The sequence below is a fragment of the Aythya ferina genome (assembly GCF_964211825.1).
Source record: "Aythya ferina genome assembly, chromosome: 3".
NCBI lineage: Eukaryota > Metazoa > Chordata > Aves > Anseriformes > Anatidae > Aythya > Aythya ferina.
The window spans coordinates 1,861,702-1,887,546 of NC_140298.1; the positions used below are offsets into that span (position 1 = coordinate 1,861,702).

At 46.3% G+C, this 25,845-nt stretch overlaps 1 protein-coding gene across 3 annotated transcripts in view; it reads left to right on the top strand.

The window, feature by feature from the left end:
* The window catches only part of SPTBN1 (spectrin beta, non-erythrocytic 1), a 137,058-nt gene that overhangs the window by 55,996 nt on the left and 55,217 nt on the right, over nt 1–25,845 (top strand). For 2 of the 3 annotated variants that reach the window (XM_084514129.1, XM_084514128.1), the window contains exon 3: nt 23,635–23,786. In XM_084514129.1, coding sequence (XP_084370255.1) covers nt 23,635–23,786 — 152 coding nt within the window. Of the gene's footprint in view, nt 1–1,136; nt 1,689–23,634; nt 23,787–25,845 lie in introns of those variants that run through there. The other variant, XM_084514130.1, reaches the window with a different exon arrangement.

The window sequence follows — 25,845 nt, forward strand, 5'->3', positions numbered from 1 at the left end:
AAAAGCCATAAATATTTTAAATGTATTTATGACCTAGGGAGTGGTGTGCCAGGCATTTCCAACAGCCCGTGTGTTTTTGGAAAGCCCAGCTCCAGTTGGGAAGTGTTGACTTCCATCACTTCTCCTGAATTGAGCACTGCTCGCGGCTGGATTTGTTGCCCGTTTGTTCCCCGGGGTGCTGGTGCTGGCTGGTTGGATTTCCAGCTTGCGCCTTGCTGGAGCCGGGGCTGCAACCAGCTTCTCCCACAGAAATTGTCCTCAAATTACTATATGACTCAAAACTTGTGAAAATACAGCATCAAAACAAAGGCAACATTTTGAAATGTTTAATGAGGGGATGGAGTGGGAGGAGAAGAGAACATTGATTCAAGTGGAAAGGAATTTGGAAATGCAAGAAATGAAAAAAAAAAAAAAAAAACACACACAAAAAACAACCACGATTGTATGAATGTTATCAGCAGTTTGAAAAGCAGGCAGGCAGACGATTCAGGTTGAGGATATATATGCAGAATTGACCTTTTAATTTAACTTAGAATGAGTGAGGGTAGGAACTCCTGCCCCTGGGGGACGGCTGACGTGTTGTGGACCTGGCGGCATCTTCAGGAGCCCACCTCAGCCCGCACGGACTGGTCCTGCACTTGGCTGGGCCCCCAGGTACCTGGCTCCCGGCACCTTCGCTCATTCCTGGTGTGGTGGCAAGCACAGCAGGCTTTTCTGAGCCCTCCCCTTGCCCGCTGCTAAATACTGGGTGAGCGCTCCTGTGTCCGGGTTGCTTTGTCAAGTGAACAGTCTCGAAAATGAGTGAGGAGAAGCGCCCTCCTTTTCATGCGATAGTAATCTGAGACTTTTCCGTTACATGAGGCTCTCAACAAAAGCTTGTAATTCCACCGGCTTTGTTCAGGGAGATACCACCGGCCCCCTGGCCGCGGAGGTGCCCCGGGGAGGGTGGCCAGGCCCTGCCGCCAGCTCTGGCAGCGGGTCGGGTGCTGCTGAGCGGAAGGAGCCGCTTGGGTGTTTCACCCGCTGTCTGGCTCTTCCCCTGCTCCGCCGCCCCTTCGCCCTTGGTACAGCCTTCGTTTCCTCCACAGTGCCGTATGGTAATCAAGTGACATCAGCCTCCACCCGGGCGGCTGCTGATTATGTTACAAACCAGCAGAAAGGTCTGAGGTGTGCGCGGCTCCTGCAAGCGCCGGCAAGAACGGCAGTGCGTGGCTCCCTGCTGCTTTTCGCAGGCGGAATTGCAAGCTGGCTTTTCTTTGACTGAGCTTTTCCAGTGCTGGGCAAGCGTTTGAAACCTGATTTAAGCACTTGAGAGTTGCCTGGAGTGGAGTGGGGAAAAAACAAGACACCAAAAAACCCTCCTGGTGCTTTAAGTTTGAACCCGTTACAGACAGCTTACCGCCAACCCACACGGCTGGATTTTGAACCGAAGCTGTTATTTGCTTAGGGCTCAGTGAGAGCGTTTTCTCTAGGGACCGAAGCCAAACTTCTGAGGAAGCTGGGATTTACCTGGATGTATGGTAGAGAAACCTGTGGTTTCTTTATGCTGCAGTTCGTCGTATCCCTGTGTTACCTGTAAATGGAATTACAAAAATCAACCAGTATGCCCGGGCCCTTGTCCCCAGGATATGCAGCTCAGGTGCCGTATAACTATAATCAGTTAGAAGGAAGATTCAAGCAGTTGCAAGGTAAGCCCATGCTGTTTTTTTTTGTAAGTGTTGCTATGATATGATCCCCGTAAACATGTTAGCCTGGGCTTGTTCTCGTTGCATCAAGGCTTTAACAATAACAGAGGCCAAACGCAGTGCTATGGCACCAAGCTTTGTGTGCTTTCAGGGGGTACCGTGCGACTTTTATCCCTGTGAAGGTGTCCTCAGTTTTACAGCGTTACGGTGTGTGTTCAACGCTGAGCCACTCAGCCGTACGGATGAGGACTAACCAGACCAAGTCACTTTAAGCAGTAAGGGGGAGAGCGAGGAAGTGGTCTTTCTGTTTATTTTTGCCTTAAACAAAATACAGTTGTGACTGTGGAAACTAATCGTAAAATCATAGCTTTGTTTGGGTGCAGTTTGCAGTACAGCACCCAAACTGCCTGCCTGCACCTTGTAAAGATGGGTAGCTTGATTTCTTCAAATCAGGAGCACTTGCATCGTTTCCAAACAAGCTGATTTGCTTGAACTCATGTTGCTAGTAGATCACTCAAAAAGCATTCACACAATTCAACCTTCCTCATTTTCTTTATCATGTACTATTCTGCTTCTAGACGGAGAGGATGTCCTGCAGTGCCTCCCCATTACCTCCTCTATCTGATGGGAAGAGAAACCAGGGGTTTCTTTTGGGGAGCAATGGCATGCTGGATAGAGGATAGGCTCCTGAGCTGTGCTGAGAGCCTGGGCTCTCAGCGGTGCCCTGGAGGAGGATTGGGCCCGGTGTCTCCCTGCCTCAGGCGCTGCTGCTTCCCTGTGCAAGGCAGGTCTCAGGGATGAATGAACTCTGGCATTGCAGTTTCAAAATCAGAAAGAATTCCTAGCCAAAGCCAAAAATCCTCCTCCTCTACATCCATGTGGCTCTGTAAATAAGCCAGGAGTACAGTGAAGTTCATGCCTTCTGTGCAAGTTTCTTATTTTACTGTGGTCTATGCCACAAGCGTGGTCCTGTGGTTCCCTTCTGAGAGGGAGGAAGAGCCTTGGTTAGCGCAAAGAATGTTCCAATTTGTTGGCTTAAGGAGGGAGGCAGAAAAATCTTTCATTCATACTACTTTGTTTATCTTGTAAACTGGCTCGCAGTAATGGCTGCGTACTGGATGTAATAAGATAAAATGACAGCAGCTTAAACGCTGGTAACTTGGGCATTCCTCAGGCAAGGCATGGAAAATCCAGGCTCCGAATTTGCACACGAGGGAATACGTTAGAGGCTTTATCTTGGACATCTGTCAGATCTCGGGCTGCAGCGCTCACTTTAAAAAGAGCGTGTTAAGTCTGTGGCACAGGGGAAGAAAACACTGGCACATGCCTCTTTCTTTGCTGGTTAAGTTAACAGTCTAAAGAAGGCAGATTTTATCATTTTCAGGGTCACTGCTTCAGGAATCCATTATCTGTATGTTTACATCACATTGAAAGAGGAAAGGAGACCGCAGTGTTGAAAGCACAGAAAGTGAGTTTTCCCTTCAGTGGAATGCGGTGTTGACTTGGGGGGAGGAAGGAGGATTGCAATACTCCCCTTAAATTTACTGCAATTTCCTGTAACGAAAGAGATAAAATGGAGTTCTTCTGAAAAGAGGGACTTTGCAGTAGACCATCCATAGCTGTTTATTCATGCTGCAGAGAGGACAGACAGGCTTGAAAAGTAGTGCTGACAACGATCTCGGCTAGGGTGGAGCTTCAGTACAGGAAATGTTTTAAATTATGCACCAGATACTCCCTGAAATGCTAAATAACTATACAAAATACTGTGTGCTGTAAAGGGAGTGGCTTAACTACAGACACAGAGGTGTCTTTCCTTGGATTAATAGCTCTTTGTTTGGAGAGCATCTAACAGCCATTATTTGGTAGTTGCAGAAATTTCAAGTGACTTCTGTCTCCTGTTGGGGGCTCCGGTAACATCACAGGGCCCTTTGTGGCACGGCAGGCTGCTCCATGCATCCCAGGTTTAGATCCAGCCAGGATGAGCTGAGTACATGTAGGACTCCTAAATGACAATTCTGTCACCAGTTGGAAGGTGTACAAGCAAATAAGACCAGAGCATTTACAACATGTTTCAGTCTCTGGTAAAAAGTACCTTCAAAGCTTCCCTTCCTTCTTATCATTGTGCTTTCCCCCTTTATAAGTGTTTCACCCCTCTTGCCCCTGGCAGCATGGCTTGGCACCATACAGGGTCCCTTAGACTCCACCTGTTCTTCCCACACTGAATTTGCCCCTCATTTCTCACAGTTCCTGAGAGTGTTCATGTGAATCCATGGCTTTGCACCAGCCTGTAGCAAGGTGTGCTTCAGGCCTAGTGGAGGTTGGAAACTTTCCTTGAGAAAAACACTTTAACAGCACATTTTGACTAAAAGTACAGAGAGCGAGTGCTCAGGCCCTGTACTGAGCAGAAGTGTGAATCAGGAATGAAATGAGGATACCTCTCTGATCTCATCTTTCCTAAGGTAGTGGATATGTTCAGTTTGGCACTGTAAGTCTCACTTGAGAAGAAAAGAAGAACCAGGAGACAACCTAATTCTGCCCTAAAATGCTAGCAACAAAGCAAATTCGGATGCAGATTTGAATGACCACTTAGGCACTCTTACATTACACCTCTGTTAAGTGCCTTGAAGTGGTGATTTTTATGGAAACTGCTGTTAAACTTGGTGGTGGTGACTGGCGGAGCCTCTCAGGCAGATTTTCCAGCCCTGTGCCACAGGGGCATGAAGCCTGCACAAGCTGTGGGACTGCACCTGGGCAGGGTTGCCTTGCAGGGCCCCCCTGCTGTTCTCCTCGAAAGGCCCAAGTGAAGCAGGAGGTGGCAGAAGATGCTGCTAGGAGTGCATCAAGGCTGCTGTGGTGTCAAAAGAAACACTGAAGCCTGTGTGTGGTAACAGAGAAGCAGAACCTGGTGGCCACGGGGTTGGCATGTGTTGAAGCGGCCGTGGCTAGAAGGGGAAATCCAGATCATCAGCAGGACTCCTCAGCGTACTCAGTCCTGGTGCTCAGGAGAATGTCAGTGCAGGTGTGGAGAGAAAAAATGCTTTCACAAGTTCTGTTTTCTTTTGTAAGCTTTGTTAGTTCTTATTATGGTTTGTTCTCCCAGTCCTGGAATGATAAGCAAGAGATTGTATCAGTGGCTGCTATCATTTTAAACCTAGGTGTGGAGCTTCAGTTCTCACGGCTGGTTGTTCAGCAAAAAGGGATCGTGTTGTAAGGCTGGAGTAACTCTCTGCAAGTAAAGACAGGACCCCAAAACTCGTTTGTGGAAAACATGTTGCCATGTAGCTTATGCAGGGTATGTCCATGGAGGAAATTCATCCTGTTCAGCTGAGTGACAAGCAGAACAGATAGGCTGTAACTGCAAACCAAGACACCACAGGGGCTGCGTTAACATTCTGGGGGCCTGGAGGGGTTTCAGGGTTGGCAGGAAGATGCAAGTCAGGAATTTGCAAGATCCCCGCAGCTGTATCACCTTCTGCAGCAAAGGTGAAGGCGCCTGAGTGACAGTGCCAGGGGAAGCCATCGGGGCGAGAGCAGCTGTCATCGCTGCTCGAGATCTCCTTCCCATCTGGCTAACAGGACAGCATGGTGTTTGTTAACGCTGCTGGCAGTCAGTAGCTTGGTGGCTTGTTCAGTTCCCGCAGTGTAGTTGGGAAGCTGCGCCTCAGCTCTAAGGCTGGGCCAGAGGTGTGAGACTTCAGAGGTAGTCACAAATCTGAACTCCCAGGGGAAGGGAGCGGGCCAGATCTGTGCTCCTGATAAATCGCCTGGGGAAAGCCAGCTTCCAGAGGAGCTGGGTGCTGTACCCTGCTGTGTGGTACATTCTGATTTTGTTTAGTTTGTCTGATGTTGGGTTTTAGGCGGAAATGTAATTTGTTTCCTGCAAGAAAGTCTCATCCCCAGATCCCTGCCTGTGCCCAAGGACCAAGAGGGAGCTGCTGCTGGGAAATGACAAGTGCGTCCAAGTTGCTCAGGGAGTAGCCTAGGTTAGGGTAGTGAGATCTCCTGCTACACCCAGGATCCTCTGAAGTTACGTGGGTGCCCTTTGAAAAGAGTTTCAGCAGCTGCTCTCCTTGTTTCAAGATTTACGTGCTGAAGGCTTTCACAGTCACTTGCTAGCAGTGACCTGCACAGCTACAGGCAGTGATTGCTGAAGGACATCCTACTTTGTCTACCAAATTGGTCACTGGCACTTCTTGTCATGGCAATTCCCGTTAAAGGTGAAACAGGGGAAGGTTTAATTTCAGATGAAATGGGTCAAGTTTATGTGTTTGTTTCCTCTCTCCCCCCCACCTCAGACCCACATAAATTGCAAATATGTCCATATTCTTCTGGCAAATCTTGCTTGGTTTGCTGCTGTCGGCAACCCTTCCAAAATCTTCATGTCACAGCATACTTCAGTCTTCTGTTTTCAGTGAACACGTGGGCACGAGCTAAATAGTTGGAAGCCCTATCAGATTTCACAGAATCACACACAGAATCACAGAATTTTCTAGGTTGGAAGAGACCTCAAGGTCATCGAGTCCAACCTCCAACCTAACGCTAACAGCCCTCCACTAAACCATATCCCTAAGCTCTACATCTAAGCGTCTTTTGAAGACTTCCAGGGATGGTGACTCCACCACTTCCCTGAGCAGCCTGTTCCAGTGCCTCACAACCCTTTCAGTGAAGAAGTTCTTCCTAACATCTAACCTAAAACTCCCCTGGCTCATTTGCAAAGACTTAAGCAATTGCAAATGCAGCGTGCATGTCTGTGATAGCCGGGCCCTTATTCTTTCTGATGTAAAGTCTTTCTGCAAATATATTTGAACGTTAGACTCAGTTTTATGGCATTTTAGCCATCTGTAACAAAGATGGTAGCTGAATATTGGTGAAAGTCGTCTTTGTCTAGAAATGTTTCAAAAGGACAGTTGTTAGGAAAAGGTTATAAAAAGCGATCTTGCCAACTAATTGAGTGTGTAATTTCAGGATTTAACTTGGAGGAAATGATTGGGTAAGTGTTGTAGCTAACATATCCAAGTTCTTTTTCAAAAGGAACGTTTTTACCAAATCACTTGCTAGGCCTTATACTCGATTCTTGTCTCTTCAAAAAATGAACCAGTCAAATTTAAACTTTCCACATCCTCTTACCTTTCTTTACCAGTCTGGGGGAAGCTGTGGCACAAATCTGATGCAGAATCAGCAAGAGGGCTGTCAGGGCTGCCTTATCATTGCTGCCCTCTCCATTGCTGGAGAGGGCAGCAATGATAATGATAGAGAACCCAGGATTCTCTACCAATTGTGATATTAAAAACAAAATAAAAGCGAGACTTTTAGGAAAACTCAACAGAAAGTTCTTGCCAAAGCTTTTCTTTCAGAACAAATGGTAAGCAGTAAACATATTAGTTTGTTAATACTAACATGTTAGTGTATTTTCCCTGTTTTGCAGGGCTGTTGAGGACAGAATGGCAACTCCATCTTTTCTGCTAGATAAACTGCTACTGTGGCTCGAGACTAAGTGAGAGCTAAAATATTTCTTACTGTTAAAGAAATAAAATAGATCTTGATAATCTCCTAGGTACTGAAGTTAACAGTTTTATCCTAAAGTCCTTTCTCTTTCTAAAAGCTCTGAATCCTTTTTCACGTCTTCAGATTTCTGAGAAGTGTGTCCCTCTGGTTGCGAGTTTTGGAACTTGGGGAGATGCAGAAGGCAAATTAAAACAGCACAGAGTAGAGTGTTTCTGCTAATGTGGTCACTGTTGATCCAGTTGAAAAAGTACACGTTTGAATTGTATTTGGCTCCACACTGAAATAACTGAAAATTCACAACTCTGAACTGTTGCCTCCATTTTTTATTTTTTTTTTTTGTATTCTGTTCTCTTCACTTTCTATTTAGATCATTTGTATTATTTATTTCTAACTATTTGGATAAACAATGTAATGTTAAAACAAAGAGAAAACTCTGGCTCTGGAATATTAAAAAAAAAAAAAAAAAAAAAAGGCAATTGCTATGTACCTCTGTGGCTCTGAAATTGTGAAGTAAACAACACTTGTAAGCAGATATGTTCACACGTGATGGTAAGGTGATCTTTGAATACCCCCAGGGCAATTTGTTGCCAGTTAGAACAGTGAAATGATTTGTGTGATGTACTTAACTGGTGTAAAGCCCCGTGGCTCTGGGAATCTGGAAACACAGCGATTTGTGCTAGCACTGGAGCTGGTCTTTTGTGTTTCTGGCTGGGCACGTCTAATGAGCTAAATGCCCCAGACAGTCCCAGTGTACCGCAGGCATGTTGTAACCACATAGGAGTGCAGGGTCCTATTCCAAATATTTTTTCTGTACAAGAGCCCCACTCAAATCGATTGTAGGTTTTTGCCACTAACTTCTGTGGCAAGTGAGGCAGTATATAAGACTGCAGATGGAGATGGAAGTGGTGATTAAAAGCCAGGACAATTATAGGATTTCATTCTTGATTTTTTTCTGAAATCTGTTTTGTGAGATTGTTCTTTTTCTTCTCTTCTTTCTGTCTTTGTTTTCTCCTGGGTCCATGCTTTAATAACCAAAGTGGGTAAAATGCTACCTAAGCCAAGGAGCCAAGCTGAAGAAAATCAAATAGCAGATTTGCAGCATGATTCACAAAATCCATATATCCTGTTGCCTGTGCTAACCTACTCTGCTGTGGTGCCACAGCGCAGGGCGTGGGGATCAGGAAGGTGCACGTACCTGCCGCTTATGCATGCATCCTGAATTTCATGGCAGTAGTTGCAGTAACTGCACAGTGGTGAGCCAGTTCATTCAAAGTGTTTGACTGCTAACAGCTCTGAAGACCTTTTTATTCCTGTTTCAGTTGCACCAGGAAGTATTAAGTATCAGCTATTCAGTAGCAGAGTATGACAATGACGTTTTTCCTTATGCGAAAATGAATTATCTCTATTGAGTAAACAGGACTGGGAAAACTGTTAAGCCAATTATTGGGAATTAGTCTCTTAAATTTAAAAGCTGTGGCGAAAGACAGAGAATCAAGTAAATAACGTTTTAGAGTCCACTTTGCTCTTCCCACAAGAAAGCCCGAGTGGAATTTGATGTGGAAATGAGCACCAGGGCTGGCAGGTACCAACCCATTGCCTGCCTGAGGGGCCGTAAGGAGACAGGTCAGCTGCTAGCTGGGCTGCTGGGACTAATGCTGGCTGCTGGCCCCTTCAGAGGGTCACTGGCAGAGAGCACGGCCTGTGGCCCCAGCAGGCCTGCGCTCCCTGCCTGGCTCCAGGCAGGAGGGCTTTGCTCCTGGTGTGCCTTCCAGCGCATTTCAGTCACGCAGAGACCAGACTGGGGCTGGCATTCGCACCTGAGGCAGTCCTGGCCCTGCTGTCCTCCACGATAGCCTTAAGGCAAATAAGGAGGCCATGTAAGGACAGTCTAAAATCGCTGGCTGCTCCTAAAAACGCATGCAGCAGAATCCTTCCATCCCTTTCAGAGGAAGGAACACAAGCAGGATGGTGACCACTCATGCTTGTGACTTTGATGTGGAGCCTGAGGTCACAGTGGCTGGGAGAGCCCACGTTAACACAAAGGCCTTGTACACTTGCTGCTGGAACGAGGGTATCCCGGGCTGAGAGCCGCCGTTGTTGGAAGAGAACTACTGTAGCCAAACTAATATTAACCGCTCTCCCTAGCCGGGCTGAATGCCCCACTGTTTCCCGTAGAAAGAAGCTTAAAGAAAAAGGCCCTTCAGTTTTCGAGGGGAGAGGCGCAGTCAGACTGGCACGCATGCAGAAATTGTGGCAGAGTCCAGAGGCCGTGTTCATGGCTTCTCAGAGGCCTTGTGAAAGGTCTGGCATTAGCGAGCGGCCTTTTCCCCGAGATGACTGGAAATGTAGATAATGCCATGTTCAGTCAAGTTGGGTTTGTTCATAAAAAATGAGAACTGGAACTCCTGGCAGTGCAGGCTCAGCTACGCCGGCAGGACAAGCTTGCACTTGACAGGGTCAGTGTTGTGTGTGAGCTGTGCTTTGGTAGAATATCCAGTTTTGCGCACCTTTCAGTAAAACTCTGCTGAGCTTGAGGGGAAGGTCATAAATATGATTTCTCATTTACAAATGTTGTATATTCCCTGCCTTAGCAAGCAGAAGTATCATCCCAGGTGGCATTGTGCAGGAATCAGTTTGGTGTTCCTTGCAGAGCCTGCAAGCGTCTCTGCCTTGGCTGTTGTCACAGTGGCAAGGTGAATGTTCACGAGGCTTGGTGTGGGCTTGGGTGGCTGGGTTTTGTTAGTTTCGGATTTCCTTGTCTGTCTGGTTTAGTTTTATCAGAACTGAGTTTTCGGCTAAAATAGCTAGAGAACCATGCAAAAGAGTGAATAAAGTGTGGTGCCAAGGTACAGAAATTATCTGTTACCACAGGACTCTAATCGCAAGAAAGGGGTGGCCGTAAGTCTGTGAAGATTGAACAAAACGGAGCCTTGTTGCAAAGAGACTGAGTCTTTCTGAACAAAATAAATGCCGTCTGCCCAGATTTTTCTTGATAAAAACCCTCTGGTGTAGGAAAGATATCTACGTTTAACTCAAGGGCTTGGCAAACTTTCCAGGAAGCCAGTCAATCTGCAAAGCCCCCTTCTCTGATGCTCTAAGCCAAGGGAGACCCATCAAGGGCAGTGAACCCACACAATGGCTCAGTTCTCCCTCAGGAGACCTTGTCTCTCAGATTCAGGCCTGCTCCTTCGTTCATCTCAAATAACTGCTCCTCTTGGGGTTCAGCTTCTCCACTCTGGCCCCGTGAGCTGGGTTCAGTCTTTCCCTTCCCCTTACCAAAAAAAAAAAAAAAAAAAAAGCCAAGTGTTTGTTTTGCCCAGGCACTGCTTCCAGTTTTTTGAATATGATTTGGTTCCAGGAAAAACAGGAGAGTGATAACAGGGCTGTCTCATCTGCAGTCAACTGACTACAGTTTGCTTTGGGTAATTATTAATTCTGCATCTCGTTTAATATCTTTCCTTGGTTATCTCCAGGGAAACTAGACTTACTATGGTAGTGCAACTGCCTTTTTTTTCAGGGTGTGTTCCTCTTTTCAGCTTTTCCAGGTTGTCTGGCAATATAATGAAAGAGATTGCTCTGAAATTGCGGATGTGACTGTACTTTGATTGCATGAGTCATAGTCGTTACGGAATGACGATTCAGTACAGCTCTGAATAAATAGGGAGGTGTCTGGAAACGTCAGACATCGGCTTGGTTCTGAACTTGTGACCTCTGCGCTATTCTTGTGCATTGGGGAGTTTGATAATTTGGGCTAACCCTACCTTTAAGTGCTCAGTGTCGCAAGTAGCTTAAATAAAGGAAATTCCTTGGGGCAGCAGCGTCAGCACCCCAAGCAGGGCTGTGGGGAGCATTTCTCCTCTTGCGCCACACTGAGGGGCCAGGGCTGCAGAGACCTTGCGGTATGTGGTGGGTCTTTGGTTAAGTGACCAAAGTCTGGTTGATTGAGGCTCTGATTTGGAGCCCAGAGGAAGAGGAAAGGGTGTCAGGAACTGTTTTACTCGTGATGGTGGGGATCACATTTGCTTTCTCAGAGGTGATTTGCTCCCCTTCCTTTGCTGTCTCAGCAGGCTTCACTTGCCCTGTAGGGCGTGGGTTGCATTTCGTGCTCCTGGCCACACCTAATTACCAGAGAGGTTTCACATCCAGCACAAGGGAGTTGTTTTAGACAAGTGACAGTGCCTGTAGACAATTCCTCGATTGTGCCCTAGGTGACATCCTGGTCACTGCCCCTTCTGCAGGTGCCCAGGTAATCCAGCAGCCTCCAGGAGCAGCTGATGTGCGGGTTGTGCCTGGACATGGTTTTTGTGGCTGTCCCCTAGGTCCTTATGGAGGCAGTTCACCATGGGAGTCTTGGAAGCTGCAGCACGTGTTTTTTGACAAATCCACTGCTACTCACACACTACTGAATCTTCTCTGTCTGTGCCTCCTCCCCACCCCCCAAAATTAATAAGTAAATAATGATAACTAATAGGAGATAGCATAAAATACCCATGATAAAAATCTGTTTTACTGAAACAGTTGCTCCTAATGGGCAGTTGCACTGATCCTTGCCAGCACGTGGAAGCTGACAATGCTCTTTGCCGCTTAAGAAAAATGTTTATTCACCCTCTGTGCCTGCGGCCAGCTGTGTTACCACTGGTCCCTCATTGCACGCATTTCTTTTTAGTAAAAGCAGCCTCGAGTTGTCCTGGAGAACAGGCGGGGCTTAATGACACCTGACACGTGAAGGCTTTGGCTTTGCACGTGCATGCTGGTGGGGTGCGCTCCACAGGGAAGGAGAAGAGAGAGGAGCACCTGCCACTTGTCGCAACACAAAATAAAGCAGCATCTGAGGGGGAATTTTTATTCCCAGTGTTTTGCCTGACAGCCTGAAACGACTGCCCAGCTCAGTGCAACCTCGGCAGTACCTGGTCAGCGGGCTGGGTACGGGGCTCTCCTCTACCTCTCCTCCAGTCTGCATGAGCGTGGCCGACTCCAGCCATTTCCTAGCAGAGTTTTCAAGCGTATGCTTGTGAGCTGCCTAGTGCCAGAACGCCTTTTGGCATCATGTGCAAGCCAACTTTCCCTTCTGGTTTAGCTCCTGTTGCCAAGTTGCAATATATTTCCTGGGCACCAGCTGCAGGTCACTGGGCTTCAGGTTCAGATGTGTTCATGGAGCTTGTTCTTGTGCATTTGAGTTAGGCTTAAATATACTTGTATATTTGGAGACCTGTAGGCACTGCGCTGTCACATCTCACATTTTGGGAACACTCAAAGAAATTGCACACGGTCTGCGTAAGATGGCATAAATGCATTTTCATGTTCTGGAATTCTTGCCTCCTGCTGGATTTCAAGACATTTCCAGCCTTTGTATCAGTTAAATTATTTCACAACTGCCTGTGTACGCATGTCTCTGTGCAATTTGGCTAAGAAGGTGTATAAGATTATTTTGGGGGTATAAGCACACAGTGAGTTCAAAGAGCCTGTTCACATGCAGAAGGCAAACGTGCCATAGTTCTGTGCTTAACTGGCCCCTGAATTATATAAAGGCATTAATGTCACAGTAATAGACACTTGGAGCATTTATCAGGCACTCAGCTTTCAGGAGTTCTTGAGCTCTGTTTCTCTTCTTGATTGCTGTATTTCATAGAGTATAAAAATACACAAAACGAGCAAGCAATGCTTGCCCCCAAATAAATAAACCAAGGCACCAAAAAAACCCAAACACTTAAGTTCCTTCTTTTTTATTTTTTCTTTTTTTTTTTTGGTGGGGGGGGAAGCTGGAGTGCAGACCTCCCCACAGCATGACTAAAGTGGCATCAACGAAATGTCTTTGGTTGAGGTGGTGGGTGCTTCTTCCACTGCTGGCACACACTGAACTGGTGATGTTTGGCAGTTGCATTCTCTCATTGAGTTAAAAATTAAAGCAAGCAAAGGTAAATTATTGGGAGTTCTCACAGATAACTTCAAGAGAAGCCACACCTTTGTAGCATGGAGAGCTTTTCAGGTTGTGCAGTCAGTGTGTTCCTGATCCAGTACGACTCACGAGTCCACTTCAAGACCAGAAAAACAAGTGATGTTTCTGAACGAAGATACATATTTAAGACGTTCAAAGTATTATTTTACTCAACTAATTCCTTCAAATTTGCGCCACCTTTTAAACCTCAGAGAGATAATCTAGAGTTTCAAACAAAGGGAGTTTTTGCATTTTTCTGCTACTGCTTTGAAAGTTGTTCTATGGGCAGATTCCTCTGTACTAGCAAAGTATTTGTTTTTTCCCCACTCCTGCATAACTCCAAAGGCTGAAATGATTTTGCTTGAACATGCCCCATTGTTCCACAAAAGCAGATCAGTAAATGACCTGGAATCAAGGAAAATTTTGAGATGAGGAATTAGAATTTGTGTGCAAATTGCTTGTACCTCAGAAGTCACAAGAAAGTCAGTATGGCATGAAAAGACAGATTTTTTTTTTTGTAATTACCACACGAATTTCATAAGGAAGACCATTAATGCATGGAGTGACTGATTGCAGTCTGTGTATGTTAAAGTTTACGTTGTGTTTGCATGTTCTGGAGCTTTTCTGCAGGAATTTACAGGGGAAGGCCCAAGTTGTGCTGTTCTCAGACAACTTCAGCTGGAGCTCTGCATGATGGATTTGCAGATTAGAGCCAGAGAAGATTAGGGGTTTTTCCTCTAATGCTTCTTATTAGCAGGTTGTTTCAAATCTCATTAAATTTCATTCATTTTAAAAACTCCCTTCTTAGAAATAACTGCATGTGATAAATAACACGGGTTCCTTCAGTTATACAAGTAATTATCATTGTAGTCTGCTGGGTTTTTATTGGTGATAGTCTTTCTGCTTTTGTCCTGGGGGGTGTATTTGGGGTTTCAGCTTAGATCCCAAGCACACAGAGCCATGGCCTAGCTTACCTGTGGTGCTGCTGCTTTCCTTCGGCAGCCTGCTGGCACAGCGTCGTGTGTCTGCCTCTACACTGCAGCCTGCAATTACCAATAATAGATTGTTCTGTGACCATGGAAACTGGGTGAACTAAGCGCATTGTTCAGTAAGGCTATAAAATTGGCCTGTTAAAGGGGAACTGTTATTAATACCTGATCAACACAGTCGTTGTTTAAACACATGTTTTTCCATTTAAAATATTTCTGTGATAATGAAAATTATAATTTAACAGCAACTAATTATAATGATAACATCTCTTAGTACCCAGATTTAATATTTTGAAAGGATTAAACGCGTTCATCATAGATTTATTTTCTATTCATGCTTTTCTGTCATTGAAGTGAAATTAGATTTAAACATGAAACCAACAGAGGTTTGGCATTTCTTTCATCTACTCTTCTTTCTGATTGCAACGAATTTTTGAAGAAGCATAGTGAAAACATCACACAGCTTTGACCTTTCACTCCACACAACATCTCAACCTGTGCCTCAGATGAAGGAAAAGACCCTACAGCTCTCTGGGACCCTTCAGTGGGATTCCACGGGAATGCTGGCAGTTCATTTACTGGCCTGTTTGTTTGAGATTGCCAAACTTCTTAGAATCATGGGCTTCCTTGGGTTGGAAAGGGCATTAGGAGTACGTTTGGTCCAACAATCCTGCTGAACACAGGGGCAGGTTCAGGGATGCTGAGGGTCTTGTGCTGCTGAGATCTGAATGTCCTGAAGGATGGCCTGCAGCCTCTGGGGGCCTGTTGTGGTGTCTGGACACCCTCCTGGTGGGCACGTTCAGCCTCGCACCAGCAGCAGGTCTTGGGCTGAGGTGTCTGCCGTGCCCAGGTTGGCTCCTTATGAGGAGGGGTCTCAGTGTCCATTTCCCTGTCTTGACGGGAACATGGAGTCCTGATGCCCATCCCTTACTGACTCATCTCTGCTCCACAATTATAACTTCATATTTCCAAATACCTAGCTAAGGAGGATCCCAGTCTGGCCACGTAGTTGGGCTGCAGATACAGCAGGTTGTGAGAGTGTTAGCTGCAGTGGAGGAGGAGGAGGAGGACTGGAAGAAAAAGAGTACAGCAGAGGGGAAATCATGTAAAAACAAAAAGCAAAACCCCCTACTTCCTATCCACGTTTTTCTTCCTCTACAGTGGGAATCCACTGTAAGATCTCTGTCATTCCACTGGGTTTGCAGAATAGGGAAAGAAATAGGATGGACCTAGGGAGTTCCCAGCATGTTCTGTGCCAAGCCTTCTCCTCGCCCGTGCACCACTGCTAATCAGCCAGTGGCCTGGGCACAAACAAAACTAATAGCACTGCCCCACTTCCATAAAAAGCCTTGTGTTTCCCTGCATTATGCTCCTCGTGTTTTTTAAAGGAAGTTGCAAAGACCCTGCAAGATTGTGTGTGCTTGAAATAGGGCTGTGACCTCAGGCTCTCCATTGTGGGGTGTGAATCTCAGTGTCCGGGGACAGGCCAATGCTTTTTCCATAGTCCTGCCAAGGAAGTGAATTGTCTGATATGCAAAGGGAAGAAATGACACTAACATCAAATCAGCCTTAAGGTGTTGCTTATTTTAAATAGGAGCAACACTGAGGTATTTTCTTGCTGTTTGTTAAAGGACCTCCATTTGAACTACGTGTTGGACGCTCCATAGGCCACAACGTTAATTTCTTTATTCCACTTCTGCTATTTTGCTGTAAAAGCATTTTTAACACATTGATCTAAATACAGTTTGGAGATCAGGTATTGGGCCTCTGGGCTATTTCTCTCGTAACGCACATGGGGAAGGGGAGCGGGGCTGCTTCAGCCAGGGCGGTGGTGGCTGAAGCTTCAGGGCTGGGTGTGGGTGTTCCCGAGGGCAGCGCGCAGAAACATGGACCCGTTCCCCTCATCCACGAGGAAGGGTGCCATTCTGTAGCTGCTTTGTGTTTCATCCAGGAAAACCAGCAGGCAGTTGGTATCCCAGAATACCAGGAAAAAAAAAAAAAAAAAGAGAAGGTTAATGTTTAGGAAATGGGGTGAATGACACAGTGTTTCCCAGAGCAGGGAGCTGTCCTGGTGCAGGAGATATTTACTCAATTTTGCATTGCAGTTGTCCTGAAGTTAAATGTGCAGCTCCCTGGTTTGTACTAAGGTAGAGAGAGCTGAACTGATTCTCTCAGAATCTGCTTAAATACATCAATTTTGTCTTCCGAATTAAAAAAAAAAAAAAAAGTAATCTGAGTTCTTCTACCAGGTTAATCTGTTAAACCCAGATGACTTTCATGTTTCTCTTATATGCTGTGGGAGACTTTACAGCAATTTTTTGCAGATGAACGTAATCATTCTCCTACACGGATCCAAAGCTGGCTTTTAGAGGGTTTATTTTTGTACTGCTGACACCAAAATGCCATAGACCCTGTGTAAAAATAAAGACAATGAAGGGACCTGCCCTTCCAGGCCCTGTAATGCTTGGCTGGCTACCGGACATTGTTTTGTGCATCAGTGCATTGTTCAAGGGAGGTTTAGTGACATCAAAGAGAAAGCAGCAGAATTGTTTTTTTCCACATGCTGCATTATGCAGCTTTCCCTTTTTTATTTTCAGAGCGTTTTCAGCAGTGAAAGTAGTCACGTGCTGCAATGTTTAATAGAGAAGGGTAGATATTTAATAGGATTTAGAAGCTGACTGGTGCTTCCTAGTAAGAGAGAGCAGGTTGTTGTGCACAGTCCGGACTTGTGAACACTATGTTGTCTGTGCAGTGGGGTCCGGAAAACAGCAAAGGTTTTGCTACTAATGCAAATCACCAGCTGAACGCAGCATGAGCAAAATCACATTGTTGCTTTGTCATTTTTCACCTTTGCATTCAAGTTCTTGCCTAAGTCATGTTCCAGCATGTAAAACCTTTGCCATAATCTCACCATTTTTAATGGGGAAGTTGCACCAAAGATTGCTTTTACCAATAACCATAGCAAATTCAGATTGCTTTGATCAAAGTCATCAGCTGCAGTCACTTCTCCATGTTAAACTATCCAAAATAAAAGTGAAGGAGGTACTTCTTCTAAAGCTTACCTGGTGGTTTCGAGGCACTGGAGCCACACGTACCACCTGCTTGCGCAAGATGCGGATTTGGCTTCCTGCGGGTTTTGCTCCGAGTTGTTCCTTGCCTCTGTGTGTGTGTGTTGTTACAGACTTCTCTTTTCCACATTCAGCCCCTTTCTTTCCATTTTTATCTACTTCTGTCTTCACTCCTGTTCCACTCTCTGCAGCTGGAGGAAAGCAGCATCCACCTTTGGTTTTATTCTCTTACTGCTGAAGGTGAAATAGTCATGGGATGGTTGAACATCAAGAGAGGCTTGCTTCATTTCCTTCCCTCTAAGGACACCTGATATTCCTCCTCACTGGGTGATCCCTCCTCCTTCTGTCATTTTCTTTCCCATTGATCTATTCCAACATATTTTAATGTAGACTGTGTGTGTAACAGGTGCCTGTGTGCAGTGCTCGTTGTGTTGTTCTCCCTGGGCTTCTTATCGCCACGTGTACTGACACAGCACGTCCAGCAGCTGTGTGGAAAGGCCGTCACCTGGTGATCATTTATCCAAGCAGATGTTTCTCCCCTCAGCCGTGCCAGTACAGATATGCAGAGGTGCTTTTTTCCCCTTGGGGTTATATTTAGTATCGCATCAGCTCACTGCCCCCAGCCACCCCGCTGAGCTGTCAGGTGCTCGCAAAATGCAGCCGGGGCCTTGCTCCCTGCCTGGGTCGCGGGGCTCTGGTAGAGCCCAGCCTTGCTCTGAGCACCCAGCTCTGCCTTCTGACACCGTGCTCCAGGAGCAGCAGCCACCAGCACCATTCCTTTCCCAAAGTGCTGCACAGTGGAGATGTTCTGTACAAGCCTTGCCCAAGCCTACCTGAAACAAGGGAGATTAGGCCCAAACAAAAATGACTTTGCGTTCACCAGCAGCCTTCAGTCATTGTGGCTATCCCAGTGCACACATGCATGTTGCTTCACGATGAATTCTTGTTTGATCACAGCGCTTTGGTCCCAGTAGCTGACTCTCAGGCATCTTTCTCAGTTGAAAAACCTTTGAGCATGGCTGGAATTTGTGACACTGAATATCACCGGCTGCTTAACTCCATATACTGGCAGCTTTGAGAAAACATGCAGCGCTATCCTGCGCCCTGAAAACCTACAGTAATGGCTACATCGTCCTGTGAAAGCAAGCTCTGTTTCTCCCTTTGCATGGTTAGCCTGGGCTAGGGTCAGAGAATTAAGGGACGCTGTGGATATTGGATGTCATCAGCAGAAGTAGTGTGCCTGAAGCAACTCTTCTCTGCTCTCTGAGTCAGGGTGCCTAGCAGTGCTTCACGTAGGGTGCATGCTGGCTGCGTTTGTTGCTAGAGTGAAAAAATAATAATTTTAAGCCAGGAAAACACTTCCAGCACGGAAAATAGAAAGGACTTAAACCTGCAGGAGACAGAGCATTTGAAGTTAAGGATTAAAATTCATCCTTAATTTGCCTTGCTTGACGTATGACACAAATGTTGATAGTGCATGGAGCCCGCTGCCCACTGGCTGGACTTGGCAGGGAGAATTTGCTGCACTCTCTCCAGGCAGCTGCACATGCACCAAGCACCCAGCAGCCATCCTAGACACTCGCTGTTGCTTTCAGCTTTCCTTTTATGCTTTAATTTCTATTTTTTGTTTGTTTGTTTGTTTTGTTTTTCAGTAGCATTTCAGCTCCTTTCAGAGCACTCCCTTTGCTGATAATCTGGCTGGGTGCAGAGGCCTTTTCAGCCTGGGTGCTGGCAGTAGCTTTTGCACACTGCAAGTCATTGTACCTGTGCTGGGCTGGCAGCAGTGAGTGCCAAACATGTTTGCCGTTCAGTTCTAAGCGGATTCAAGGTCAGTTTGTTGAAAATGTGGTTTGACCGGTATGGAAGGCAGCAGATTGTCTTGGAGCTGTTTTTAGAAAACAAGCAGCCGCACAGGTAACCTTTGCCACAAGAGCAATTGGCGGTGGTGTTGTGCAAAGGGACGCAGGCTGATAATGCTTTCTGGTGTGCAGGAGCAGCCCGCATCTCTCACAGCCAGCTCTCGGAGCCATGCATTTTGCAGGGCAGTTACTAAGAGATGTGCTTCATTATCCTGGCCCAGCCCTGTCGTTCCCTCAGCGCATGGAACAGTAGGAGACGGAGGATGTGGCCCCCTCCTGCTGTCTTGAACCAGGGATTCAGCAATTCAGACAGACACGGCTCTGGTCTTTCAGAAAGCTGACAACATTTTGATCAGTTTTATTTGTCATCAAATTAGCAGAGGCAGAAATGACTCTCCTCAGACGGTGAGGGGGCTAGATGGCTGCTTGAGATCCCCTCCAGCCCTGCTTTCTGCTAGTTGCAGTGAAAAGCTGTTTCTGTGAGTTTCAGTGAAATAAGCTGCAGCTTATTTACTAACTCCTAAACAAAGTCAGTCCTTGATTTATCACAATCACAGAGCTGGAGCTTGCAAGCTGCCATGTGCTACTAGTATTGTCATGGGGGCTTCCGCATAAAGGAAATTTCCTTCCTAGTGTTGCTTCAAGATAAGTCGGATTCTCTATTATCAATACTGCTGTGAGAGCGGCTTCCGTTTTCCTGCTGTGCCTGTTTTGCATGTTGTGCATTTCTCTTTACCCTTGGGAAACAAATGTTTTCACAAGCTGGAGGACGCTTGGAGCTCCACCCATATCCTCTGGTTTAGTTAATCTTCAGAACTTAAAAATGTGTTTTTGAAGGTATGAAGGACGTTGGTCGAAGCGATCACATGAGATGCATAAAGAGTGCTTCAGAGCCCAGCGCTGGCGTTACAGCTCTGGCACCATCCCTCCTGGATGCACCTGGCCCCGTGTAGGTTTTTGTGTGGCACCACACATTAAAATAGCCATAGTTGTGTTCTGAGCTTAGCTGATCTGTCAGAGCTTTAAGTATCAGCTTTCCGTGTGCCTGTTTCTGGCCCTGAAACACAACCAAGATTCACGGGTTTTAGTTCTAGGTGTGTTTTAACCTGAAACCCTGAAGCAGAAAAACAGCTTCAGTTTGAAAGCGTTTGAAAGCATTGCAAAAACCTGCAGGCGTTGTGAAACACCATGTAGAAATCAGCAAGCGAGGTTTTAACATGACCGGCCCCCGTCACACAGCTTCCAAGACGTGCAGGTTCTTCCCATGTTACAGGAGCAGCTCAGCCTCTGTCGGGGCAGCAGGCACGGCTCTGCCCGCTCCGTGCTGGCAGTGGGATCTGGAGAGCTGAGCTCCAGGCGCGTTACAGAGTGGCCTTCCTGGGTGGCCGGCCTGTCAGGAGGCTGACAGCTGTTGTGTCTCTGCAGTGGTGTTTTTTTGGAGATAAGTTGCTGGCTGTCCCCCAAAGCTGGCAGAGAGCGGGCGGCTGCAGGCCAGTGTGGGGACCCAGCTCTCGGAGGCTGCAGGGAGCACCCGGGGGTCCCCAGCCCTGCTGAGAGCCCTTGGCCCTTCCTGCTGAGAATCGGGGCACAGGTGGGGAGAGAACAAAAAGCCACTGAGGGCTGCAGCAGTGAAGCTGCTCGGACACGTGAAGAGCCGCCAGCAGGCTCAGCATGTGGAGATGGCGCCGAAGGCGTCTCCTAGGGACTTTGACACTGCTTTTGTCAGGCAGCGAGCAGGGGGGATGGCGCCACAGAGGATGGGTGGGGATCAGGTGCGAGGAGTGAAGATGAGAGCAAGGGTGGGGAGCTGAGGAGCCCGAAAAAAACAACCGAACTCTTGAACCTCTCACTGTAAACAGGAACTAGAAGACCGCAGAAAGTGGTGCTGAGGAAATGGGAAGGTAATAGGGGAGAGGCAGCAGCTGTACGTGAAGAAGTCTAAAGAAAGCAGGCCTGGTAGCACCAAACATTGGCTACTGAAGCACAGGGGGCCTCCAGCCTGACAGGGGCTGTTCCCACCCTCCCCCCTCCAATAACTGGGTGTGATTCACAATGCTGAACAGCCAAAAAGGAGTTGCTCTCCTGAACTTTCTCACGCTTCTGTCCCTGAACCCCTGCCACCTGAGAAATACACTTCCACACCCTCCTTTAGGCCACGGATCGTGCTGGGGTGGGGAAGCCTCTCTGGGGGACCACCCCAGGGTGGTCATCAGCTCCCCCCTGCTGCAAGTGCTGCCTGCGGCTGCCTGGGCTTTCTGAGGCTTCCTTTCAGCAGCAGCGGATCCTAAGCTGGCATCAATTAATACTGTGGCACCAAAGTTTTCACAGCCTGACGTGGCACGTCATGGTTTTCCCGTGTCACGTTTTTTCTGTTCAAAATCAGGCTCTGACCTTCATCTTTTTACTAAGGCCACATGGGTGCTCTTTTCCCACCCATTACTTTTATCCCGATCCCGAATTTGGAGGGTTGTTGAGAACCATAGCTTTTGACCAAAGATTTTTTTTTTTAACGGATGGCTTCATGGAGATATCTGATAGCTTACTTGTTTATGTAAGATTATCTGTGTCCGGCTTTATCTGTAGGATCCTGTCTATCCGTTTTTCTCTTCAGGATGAACGTAACCCGGGGATCTGTGAATGTTAGGAATTTGTATAGAGACTGCAGCGATGAAATAAACTTGCTGAGCTGTTTGGGGGCTTGCTCAAAGCGGTGAAGCTGCTGAAGGGAGCTGTGGTAATTTCCACTGGACTTTTCTTTCAAAAAGCACCAGCCATCACGAGGATTCGTTCAGATCCGAGATGGCCCAGTGCCTGTGCTCCTCCTATGGCCTCGCAGTCCGCAGCTGCATCGGTGGTGAGGACAAACAGGAGAAGGAAAGTGTTGGTTCGCAGGATGCGCTGCTGACTGATCACAAAACCCACCTTTAACGTCTTTCCAACACCCTTATTGTTTTTTAATTAATTTCGTACCTTCTAGGTGGGCAAAAGCTGTTACATGTGGAATAGTTTCAGTGTGTTAGCTCCAGGGCACTTCCTACCACCTGGTCGAGTGGCAGGAGTAAGTTCAGAAACACTTGGGAGGAACTGAGATCTTGGGGTGGGGTTTGTGTAAGCAGGCAAACCACCACCAAAGTGCTGAGCTGCTCTCCCACTCCCTTTCAGGTTTCTCCTCCTTACCGCTGTTGTACTAGAGTATATCTTATCTTGTTGCCTTTTTTCCTTTTCCTTGTTTCCTAACTTTCTGTAGTCTTCAGCCTCAGCTTGTTTGTCACTCCTTGCCACCAGGATCAGGCTTTTGCTGCTGGCCCCATGGTCCCACGAGTGGGACGCTGCAGCTGGCTCGGAAGGGGCTGGAGTTGTCTCCCTGCTGCTGCCAGGGAGTGGGCACAGCCCTCCTTGGGAAGCTGGGGAGGCACTGACATCCCGGGAAGTCTGCATCTGAACTGTGGGTTCCTCTGAACGCACTGCCACTAACCTTTCGTGTGCGTAGAGCACAGTACTTTGAGTTCTCAGAGCTGGACATGTTACATTTTGGTTAGGATTTACCAGTCTTTATGTCCTGTTTCCAAAGGTGCCAACAACTTTAAAGAGACCTCTGGGAGGTTTAGATGCCCAGCTGCTTGGAAAAGCAGACCACTTCCATTTGTCTGTCTAATTACGGACTTAGGAGTCCAAGTTTGAGCACCTGTGTTGTGATAAATTTGGTCCATCGTAGTTCCCAGCTCAGTGAACTGACTTTCTGCTAACAAGGAAGGGCTTCATCCAAAACCCTTGGCAAAAGAATTTAACTACGGAGATGTCTAATATTTCTGTCTGAGAGTTCTCAGCTTGGCAGATAGCTGTTCGGGAGTTTCTTAATTAATGTGGGCTGCAGTGAGCCTGTGCATTAAGAGAGCCCTCATAGCCAACATTTTCGTGTATAAACAGTTATGAAAGACTCTGGGAAGAGAAAGTGGAAAGAGCCTGTTTTTCTATGGTTAAAATAAATGCAACTCTACCTCAAACATGCAGTTACAGAAAAGTTCATCTTGATGTTGTGTAAATACAGTTACAGATGCTGAATCTGCAAATAAATGGAGGTGAGGGGGAATAAATGAGAAGTTGTGGTCTCTGCTTTCTTTTATACGTATGCTAATTCAAAGTGACCGCTGCTATTTCAGGAGATCTGTTCTGGATTTGTTTGTGTATTCAAGAGCAAAAGTTGGCTTGTTCTTCCAGTGGTGGAAGATAATTCTTGAGCAAATTACTGGACAATTTGATCAGTCCAAAGTGGCTTTTACATTGCATCTTTACCACTGACCTCTTTGCACCTTGAGAAAGCTGCTTACATGGTCAGCATGTAAGTCTGCAATCTATACTCCAGATTTATTCCATAGATAGTTACTCAGTAAAATTCCCAGTTGTGATAGGAAATGCTGTGAGATAGGGAGAGAGGTGGATTTTGGGTGAAAAATCACATTTTCTGCAATGACTGCTAAGAAAAGAAGCCAGCTTCTTTCACCTACTAGATTAGATGTATTTGAACATCATGTTTTTGTTCAAGCATGTGAACTGTCATTTATTTTGGGTAACATTGTGGTGTTTTCTTAACAGATGAACGTGAGGCAGTTCAGAAGAAGACTTTCACAAAGTGGGTTAATTCCCACTTGGCACGTGTGTCATGCAGAATTACGGATTTGTACACTGACCTTCGTGATGGAAGGATGCTCATCAAACTTCTGGAAGTTCTTTCAGGAGAGCGACTTGTAAGTGTTTGCTTACTAGTTTTCACTGTGTATTTTTCGTTTGTTTTAGTGAATGCTTGGCCCAACTGACGTACAGCAAAAATGAGTACTGAGGGTTCAACACTGCAAATGTCTTATGTATTAAATGGGAAAAAAAGTCTGTTGCTTCCGGAATAGCTGAATCCCTACATCGTTAAGATATCTTTCTGTTGGTTTCAGTAGGAATCAGATAAAGTTGTCTTTGAATGTTTCTTGCTGGTGAGATGCTGAGCACTTCCAGCAGTATTCTGCCTGCTCCTGGATCTTACAGAAGCGGAGCACTGAATGATCCCCATTACGTACTGCCTTCCCTAGAGCATGCTGCAGGGTTTGGAGAATAGGTTGGAAAGAGCCAGGCCCACGCTGGGGGGCTCTGCAGTGGCTTTTGTTGTGCTGTTGGTCACATCCCCACTGCCCAGGAATGCACCTGGGACTATTTGAGTTCCCTACAAATAGATAAGGCTTGGATTTTTTTTTTTGGTTAGAGGAATACTTAAAATGAATTTTAATAAATGGGCCAAATTATTTCTTTAGGTATGAAACCAGCACAAGCTGGTGAGTAAGAAAAGCTTTGTAGTGAAAAAAAAATAATAAAATGCTGCTGCATGACAGGAAAACCGTGTGTGAGGAGATGGCTGGGAATCAGCCTTTCATTCTGCTCCTTAAATGATGGCTGTGCTCTTAACTACCCAATTTAAAGCAATCTTTTCAAAGAAATACGGGTCTTTAGCTAAGACCTAAGGCTACATGAGGTTGGGGCTGTGTAATCGCTTGTCATCAAGCAGTCCTATTAATGGAAGCTTCATGGGCTAAGACTCTGGGTAATGAATTGAACATATGGCCCGCAGTGTAACATCTGTACAGCGAGGCAAGAGAGGGAGATTTCCAAATGCATCTCTGAGGGTAAAAAGGAACTCTAACATGCAGGAAAGTACCCTGTCCTGGTGTTGTGTGGATGGAGGTAAACAGTCTCAGTGTTTGTCAACTACATTTTGCCTGAAATAAGTTGCTCTGTGCCAAGTAATTTACTTCAGGGAGGTATTAGGTTTCACATGTTCACCACAGGTAGCACTGAGGTCAGATTTTATTCCTACATGAGTAACTAAGATCCACATGCCACATTATTCGAGGATTTGGGCAGCAACTCTGGCACCTCTATTTAGATCTTCATATCTACCTGCCAAGATTTGGCTTTCAGTGTCAAATAGCAGCGGTGAAGCTCAGACCAGACATGTGATTCTTGCCGCATAATTCATTTACATTTTTCACTCCAGGTTTAAAAAATGCAAACAGAGCTTACGCAGCTGTTTGGGTGGGGAGGGGGCAGGAGGCTGCTGGATCTAAACTTGCATCATCAGTTGCATATCGTGTTGGCAGCTGTCTGCACTACCGTAGATTCTTATTGTAACTTCGTTATCTCAGGCTGGAGGACAGCAGTCTCTGTTTGAACAGTACATTCCACCACACCTTCCTCTGCAAACAAGAATACAGATAACGCAATGCACTAAACCTTGAGACAATTACACACACCAAAAAAATTCCAGTAGGATCAGCACGTAGCATCCACTTGCTGATGTTCTCCAGCCCTTTGGAATTTGTTGTAGCTGTTACTGGGTAGCTTCTGACACCACCACGCCACCCAAGCACAAATGTAAAGGCAGTGTCTTATGAAGTGTCTTATGCAGAAAACTTAAAATTGAGACAAATATCAAGTGGTAGGAAAGCAATAAACAAACTCCAAAACTCGCCTAGATAATTATTTTAATACACTGTGTTTACTGATGCAGCAGAACAGGAGTTTTTTTCCCCACATTTGACTCCAGGACTCTGGAGCTGGAGCCTGTGGAGCAGAGTCTGGTATTTAGGATACTAATGAAGGAAGCAGGGCCACCCTTTGCCCCCTGTAAGGCCTCCAGCCACATTTGATCAAACTGCATTTTTTGAAAGCTGTTGTGATTTTTGATGATGAAAACACAGACTTCTTGAAGGTATACTGGAGAACCTCAAAATGAGAGTGCAATAAGGACATTTACATCTTCTC